General features: G+C 32.8%; 1 protein-coding gene across 1 annotated transcript in view; it reads left to right on the forward strand.

Annotated features, from left to right (window-relative positions):
- The window catches only part of LOC105296015 (pregnancy zone protein-like), a 29,322-nt gene that overhangs the window by 8,501 nt on the left and 12,605 nt on the right, over positions 1–8,216 (forward strand). Inside the window, 7 exon segments of the mRNA XM_011365936.1 lie at positions 1,208–1,337; positions 3,383–3,491; positions 3,493–3,529; positions 4,053–4,202; positions 5,615–5,779; positions 6,154–6,265; positions 8,014–8,158. Of these exon segments, the coding sequence (XP_011364238.1) occupies positions 1,208–1,337; positions 3,383–3,491; positions 3,493–3,529; positions 4,053–4,202; positions 5,615–5,779; positions 6,154–6,265; positions 8,014–8,158 (848 nt within the window).

Below are 8,216 nucleotides of genomic sequence, written 5' to 3' on the forward strand. Positions count from 1 at the left end.
TGGGGATATAAAAGGTCATTAAGAATAATAAAGACATGGAAGAGATATTGTAGAAATGCCTGATCATTTCATTAGAATTATCTTTAACATTTTATGTATTATCCAAAAAAAACTTACTGAATATTTTCCTGAACAATATCAGTTGTTCAATGGGTAAGTAATTAGTGTAATTTGTTTTATGTTGTTTTTCCATGTCTACTAAGATTTTTTTTTTAATGATCAGAACCTTCCACACACTCATACTTAATATATTGCCTAATGAAAATAATAAAAAGATTTCTACAGCTAAAAAACTTTTATGCTTGTAATCTAAATACATATATATATGGTAAAAGTCTATAATTTATTGATTCCAGCTTAGATAAATGACATATTTTCATTTCCCAAGGTTCACATGTTAATTCAATTTAAAAATATGTAATGATGGTCAGTGATTTCTATGTAATGAATGCCTGCTCTTCCCTAGGATTAAAAATGTGAATGAACAGTGTCCCTATACTCGACATTTTCCTATATTTATAGAGTTAACAGCACTGTAAATTATTAATCAGATGTTAAGTGCAATAATTTTAAAAATAGCAACTTTATTATGAGAGCAAACAGAAGGATCTACAAAATACACCTAAAAAGTTCATAAAATAAATAAGTACACTCATAAAAAAGCTAAGGAGCAACTACTGCAGGGAGAATAAATGGAATTATCCACTAAATAATATATGTAAGATTTAAAAGTCCAGAAACTACACAGGCCTTTAAAATCAGAAGTCACAATGAAGATAAGAGGCATAGATGTTAATTTGCTGAGGATTATTTATAAATAATTTTGAGACCCACAAAGTAATAAGATATTGCATTAATATATACAACATGATTTTAATTAAATTAACTTAAAAGGGACTTTTATTATCTGAAGATTTTTACCATTCTAATTGGGACAGCTTTGTTCCTCAGGCTCTGAGCTGCAGAAGAGTTAAATGAGTGATAAGTTGTCAGAATCAGGGCAAAGGGGACAAATGCACAGATGATTTTCTTTTAACCTCTGCAATTGAGAGGTTGAAAATATGTTTAGTTGGTCATCAGCAGAAACCAACTGATGCACAGTATATTTTAAAGTGCAAGACACAAAATTTTAACTATTTATTTTGGTGGGAAGCTAAAGTGAAGAACTTCAATACAATATTGATTCTTTGTTTTTCTGTTTTATCAGATCTACCATGAGCAACTTAATTTGTGTCTTAATTATGTGTGGATACAAGAAGAACACAAAAGAACTTATCACATGACAAGTCATGTTTTCTTCTTCAGTGGGAGTTATGTTCACCTGGAGCCTGTGGCTGGTACCCTACCCTGTGGCCAAACACAGATCATCAAGGCATACTACATACGCAATGAACATACCACTGGGGAACTAAAGGAGCTCATTTTCTATTATCTGGTAAGAATAAAGCCACAAAATATATTTGGAGTTTATTAGTAGACGAAAGTGGTTAATAAGGCCAGGAATGTAAAAATTACATAAAATGTTAAAGATAATTCTAATGAAATGATCAGGCATTTCTACAATATCTCTTCCATGTCTTTATTATTCTTAATGACCTTTTACATCCCCAAATTTATCCCCAAGATGGACAGCTCCTTATTTCTCTCTGGCTTTTTATGATCTAACAACAGTCAACAGATAAATTTGTTTGTCTAACTTTTTCTGAAATTTTAATTTGTGCATAATTCATAAAAGAAAGAATCTCTAAACAGTAATATAAGGAAGAGTTAATTCATTATTTATTTCATGAAGACATCACAAAAATGTATTGAAAGTAACTGAGACAATAATTGAAAGGAATTTCTCTATATAATTAATTAAATCATAATTATTTCTAAAACTATTTTAACCACACATTGGAATTATGTTATTAATGCAAATTTGTTCTACACTAAAGAGTTACTGAAATCCTTTGATCCTACAAGATAAAAAAATCAACTTTGTTCACAATTTATCTAATTCTGCCTTTTTTTATTCATTTTTAAAATTTTTTAAATTTTATTAAACTTATTGGGGCAAAATTGCTTAATAAAATTATATAGATACCAAGTGTACAATTCAGTGATACATCATATGTATTTGTGTGTTCATCACCCAAAGTTAAATTTCCTTCCATCACCGTACATTTGACTCCTTTTACCCTTTTTGATTACTTAAGTTTAGCCTATTTATATAATTCTTTTTTATATACTATTCTGCAGTGTTTTTAAATCAGGATGCAAATTACTAATTTCAGAACTATTTCAAAATCTGTTTGAAATTTAGAATTCATATTTTTAATAATAAAGCCTTCACAAATTTCATTACTAAAAGGTTACTTTCCTTCCAATATTCTCTGCCCTAAAAAGCCAGCCATAACTTCTCCTTCCACTTTTGTGACATTTCATTTTATTCTTTCCTTGTATGGTTAGCTCAAGACAGCAGTACAAGGGCTTAAATTTCCATCCTTTTAGAGAGGAAGTTATTTCCTTTTAGGGATAAAAGCTAAAACTTGATCTCCCCAATGAGACAAAAACATGAATACTATGATACTGTCTTCGTGGTTCTTAAGGGCTAGGAGAAAGAAGAAAAATGTGGAGGGGGGACGGTGTTAAATAGGTATAGAGTTTCAGATTTGCAAGATGAAAAAGCTCTGGAGGTCTATATCACAACAATATACATATATACTTAACGCTAATAAACTATACTTTAAAATGGTCAAGATGATAAATTTTACATTATGTTTTCTTTTTTTTTTTTTAACATTTTATTTTTTTATTTCCCTTCTCCCCGCTTCCCCCTCCTTTCTGGTACATTATGTGTTTTCTTGCCACAATAAAGAAGGCATATATTTGAAAAAAGTTTAAACTCTATGATTATATCTCACAAATTACAGCTCTATATTTAAATGGAGAATCATCTCTGGTCTGAAGTCTAAATGAAATGATTGCCATTTATTATATACATGAAGCATATATTCATCACATATATGATATATATAATAAAACTCTAATTTTATAATTTTTAACTGCATCCATCAAGGCTTCAATTTTATGTATAGATACAGATATATAGTTGCAGATATAGATCAGCAGAATAATTCTGAGGTATTCAGATTTAAGTTGGTTTAGGCATCAGTTAGGCAGAAAATCAGATAAAGATAAACATGAGTGTAAAAAACTTTGACTTATTCTGCAACTGAAGTTGTGAAGGAAGACATTATGGATTTTGCCAAATAACCAGAATGACATTAAAGAAAACAAGCCATGGAATGAATGCATAAGCACCATTCTAAACTGGATAAGACCTAGCAGCGGCATCCTGACTCATAACAAATTTTGTTTCATTCTCTCCATGCTCCAGTGAAGGGCAGCATTTCCATATCCTTCCCTGTGAAGTCAGACATTGCTCCTATTGCACAATTGTTCATCTTTACTATTTTACCGAATGGAGAAGTTATTGGCAATTCAAAGTTTTGAGACTGAAAACTGTCTGAACAACAAGATGAGTGTTTTTCACATAAAATCACAAAAACACAAATAAATGGTTACCATCTATTTTACCTCAGAAGAAAAGTAAAATGAGTTGCCCAAAGGGTCCCAGCAAATTAATGGTGCAGTCAAATCTCCAGGCAGCTAACATCATACTTTTTTCAATTACACAAAATTGCTTCCATATAAAATATAATTCAGTTTTGTGTCCATGGTGTCCTAATCCATTAATTCAATTATGTGAGATATGTAAAATGCTAACACTTAAAAGTTACAAAACCTGAAGAACAATTACAAATACTTTTTCATGAATCAGAAGTAAAGATGGGCCTCTAAAATTCAAATAAACTGCCTATCCCTTATGATCTATCCACTGTCTCCTTAGGACAAGACAACCTTTTCAACAGCAAAGGAAAGATGAGAAAAGAGGTTCCTGACTGACACTTCCGGTCATAGGAAGCTGAATATTAGGATGGCTTAGGTTACTGCAGGATTACACAAATGAGAGAAGGACCGGATGGCTTTTCCTTCATTTCCCACAGGTGGATTTGAGCTTCAGCCCAGCACAAAGTCTTCCAGCCTCACATGCCCACCTGCACATCACAGCTTCTCCTCAGTCCCTCTGTGCCCTTTGTGCAGTGGACCAAAGTGTGCTGCTCATGAAACCTGAGGCAGAGCTCTCCCCGTCCTCGGTGAGTCCCTCAGCCTCAGGGGTTAGAAAGGACCACATAAGGTGCTCAGAGCAAGGAGAAGCCCCTGTTGAGAGTAAAATATAAGAATATAACAAAAATATTTACCATTTGTCTAGTTTTTTTATAATTTCTCAAGCTCTCTCACACATTTTCTCATTTAATCTTTCCAACATCCCACAGAGTAACAATCTCATTTTATGCTGTGGAAACTAAGATTTACAACAGTTGGGAGACTTGTGCAAGATTACTCAGAAGTTGCATGGCTGAAATGTGATTCTGAAACTGCCTATACAGGCTTTGTCTCTTCCATGACGTAACTTCTGTTCCTACAAGGAATCAAATATAAACCTGAATTACTCATGCTTTATAATAATCTTAATGAAAGTTAAATTTTTGTTAAGATTCACCACTTACGTGGCCATGTTTAAAAAGAGATTGAATTCATAAGTTGTCAAAGTATTAGATAAAATGGATTCTACCTAAGTAAAATCATTTTTGGTCAATGGAGTAATTAAGCTTTTTATAAAATCAATAGAGCATAAGTCATGAACTTTCCAACTGATGTAAAAAATTATGTTTCTAGAATACCTGTCATCTGTAAAAGTAGTAATAAATGATTCACAAATCATTTTCGATTTTGAAAAAACATGACCTACCACACATTTGTGAACAATGATGATTCATAGCCAAATTTTAAGTCTCTGTTTTTTTCTAGAATTATATAATTCATAGTGGTAATATTTGAAGTGTTGTGATGATTTATTCTCATCATCACCATCATCATCACCACTGCAAGCCCATTATGTGCTGAGTCTGTTGTAGGAGCTGGGGAAATGGCAGTGAACATATCATAGTCCTTGTCCTTACAGAGCAGGACTGGACCTGGATTATAAATATCCAGGCCTCTTAGTTGCACCCTTTGGGTCTGAGTTCTTTCATTTGTCATCTTTCTTGTTCCAAAAAGTAGTCCGTGTTTACAATTTTGTGTAATTGAAAAAAATATGGTTCTTCTAAGAATGACGCTAAATAGAAACAGATTTTAACAGATGGCAATAATTTCTACCTAAACTTCTCAGGACATTAATTATTCATTCAACACAGAGATAAGTTAGATCTTCTTCCTATATTTGGTCTAGTTTTATCTTTAAACTCTACAGTGAAATTTTCATTAAATCTTGGTAATTTAAGATTTTATTATTCCATGGAAGTATTTTACTAGGTACATTTTACACTTTAGAACGAAAAAAAACTTGCTGTTAAAAATAAACAAAAATGTTAACTTCTGTCTAAGGTACCAACCACATGAAGGTATTCAAGCAAGAGATTACAATTATCATATTTCTCTCAGTTCACTGGGTATTTCAAAACAAAAGCAGGTAAAAGTTCTGTCTTTAATCTCTCCAATGTTACAGGTGTATAATCCGCTAACTATAAAGGACCTCACTTATTTCCCTGAAAATCTGGACCAGCAAGAGGAAGAACAAGCAAGCTGTACCTATCCTTATAACACAGGTAATGAAGTCCTCTCTATTCCTGTAGCAAATTATGATGAAGAAGATATTTATAGCTTCCTAAAGGTAAAATCCTTACTATTTATTAATGTACTAGCTTATGAAACCTTGAATGTTAGTAAAACTTTATGTACATAAATAATTTTAGAAATTATTCAGCCTAACATAAGTCAGAGCCAGAGCCAGACCTAATCTCTGCCATTTCATTGAGATATTTTTAGTTATATTTAGTTGTTCGAAAAAGATGATAAGTTATACAATCTTAATAAGCCATAAAGTACTGTAATTTTACCACTCTGTTGTTATTTTCTAAGTGTGTGTATCTCCACGGATTAATATAACATTAAGGGTATTGGAATTACATAGGAAGATTTCTAAGGAAAATATATTTCATATATTCCAATTGAGTTTACAAATCGATTGAGTTGTCATTTTTACAGGGTATGGGATTAAAGATGCTCACCAACTCTAAAATCCGAAAACCACAGTCATGTGCAGTGACTCATCCACTCACAGGAGCAAGAGGGCAAGGAGGGCATGTATTACAAGCAGGTAAGAAACAAGTTGCTTTTAACTTTGTTTTACATCCAGCAATAGTATTTTGAGAAAAAAAAAAGTAAACTGAGATACATAATGTATCTCAAGGCTCTCAAGGCTCTCAGGCGAGAGCTTGTCTGGAATGTTCTTTAAAAAGATAAGAAAACCAGGGTGAATAAAGCAAGAGCATTTGGAGAGGTAGACCAGAGGACTAACTGAGGTCAGATTACATAGGGCCTTGTAGATCATTGTAAGGATTTGACTTTTTGCTCTGAGTGACATGGGGAGATTTTCAGAAGAGGAGTGACATGATCTAATACGTTTCTTAGAAGTATCACACTACATACTAAATTTAGAAGACAATGAGCTTTATACTTTTTGCTTGAAAGTAGTGAAGGTCAAAATGCCACTCTTACAACGCTAGATTAAGTGGCCCTCTTTAAGCCACAAACAATATTCGGTTGCAAGTATTTTCTCATCGGCAATGGAACAGAAGGTAAGTGGGTGAGTCCAGAGAGCAACACATTTTCATGAAGTCAGATGAGAAAAGAAAAAGAAAAAAATATATTTTGTTCTGGCAAATAAATTTAAGGCATTTACAAGTAGAATTTATTATTGCAAAATGAGGAAGAATCAATTTTTAACATGGAGACTGTAAAGGGATAGGTAGAGTCAGATTGACATCACGAACAAGAGACAATAAGGAGGATATAGCCATCATCCAGTAACTTAAAGTAAAATAACACATTATGCCATGGTTTGTTAACTGTAATAGCTGAGTAAGTTGGAGGGTCTTGCTATCTGAGGTAGGAAATGAAAAATAGTTTATTTAGATGCATCTTCCATTTAGATAGTTAAGTATTAAAAATAAGAATAAAGACAGAAACAATAAAACAACATCAGTGAGAAATCAAAGTTAGAGATAGAGATGACTACTACTTGACATGAGGGACAAGAACATGAAAGAAAGAAACTATGATATTTATTAAAGAAATTGTTATCAATGTTTTGAAGAGTTGAGAGAGATATTGAGGGAAAATTTCTGGAAATATGTTTTTCCTTATAAATTTTCTTTCACAGAAAAAGGGATATTTGAGTGGAAACCCTAATTCAAACTCAATTTATAAGCATGACTTCAGGCACAGCACAAACCAGAGAGCCTTTACATTTAGTTCTCTACCCTCTCTCTTTTGTAAATGTTTTCTTTGTCTCAATCATAGAGCTATTCCAAATGAAAATGTCTCTCTTTGGCATCTTTCCATAAAATAAATAGAATAAAATCTAATGCTCAAACTTGTTAATAAGAGATCAATGAGTTTATAGGCTTCGATATAATACACAGAATTAATATTATTAAATTCCGTTCACTCCAGGTGATTCAAACAAATGCAATATACCCACCACTCGTGTTGCCTTAGATGGTTTTACTTTTTCTGTTCAGTTCCTTGAAAACCTGCTATTTCCCCGACAAACCATAAAACTATCTATAAGTAATCTTGTTCTTCCAGGCCCCATTCACATAAAAGTATGCTATCTCTAGGGTATATGGAATTTCTGCCTTTACCGAAGATTCTTCGCTGCTCAAAGAATGAGGGTTCACCAAGTTACTTCTGAAGTTCTGCAACTCTAAGGAGACAGTCTGAGCGGGAAAACCGAAAAATTTGCTCTCCTAAGTCCCACACATGCACCATGAAATGAATAGATGCTTTTTCTTTAACTAGAAATATTATTATTAAGATTATTATTTTCTCTTATACTTTTAGGATTAAGAGTTGAAGGGATTTCATATAATCCTCAAAATGACTCATATAATGTAGTACCTGAAAATAATGTACAAAGTCCAGAGGCAGTCTCTGAGGCAGTGCGGAATTATTTCCCTGAGACCTGGATCTGGGAGTTGGTGGCAGTGGAGTAAGTAAGGTCACTTTTCCCATTTGCTGTGGGTGAAGAAATGTGGCTCCTCCAG

This window comes from Pteropus vampyrus, unplaced genomic scaffold (genome assembly GCF_000151845.1).
Source record: "Pteropus vampyrus isolate Shadow unplaced genomic scaffold, Pvam_2.0 Scaffold116, whole genome shotgun sequence".
NCBI classification, from domain to species: domain Eukaryota; kingdom Metazoa; phylum Chordata; class Mammalia; order Chiroptera; family Pteropodidae; genus Pteropus; species Pteropus vampyrus.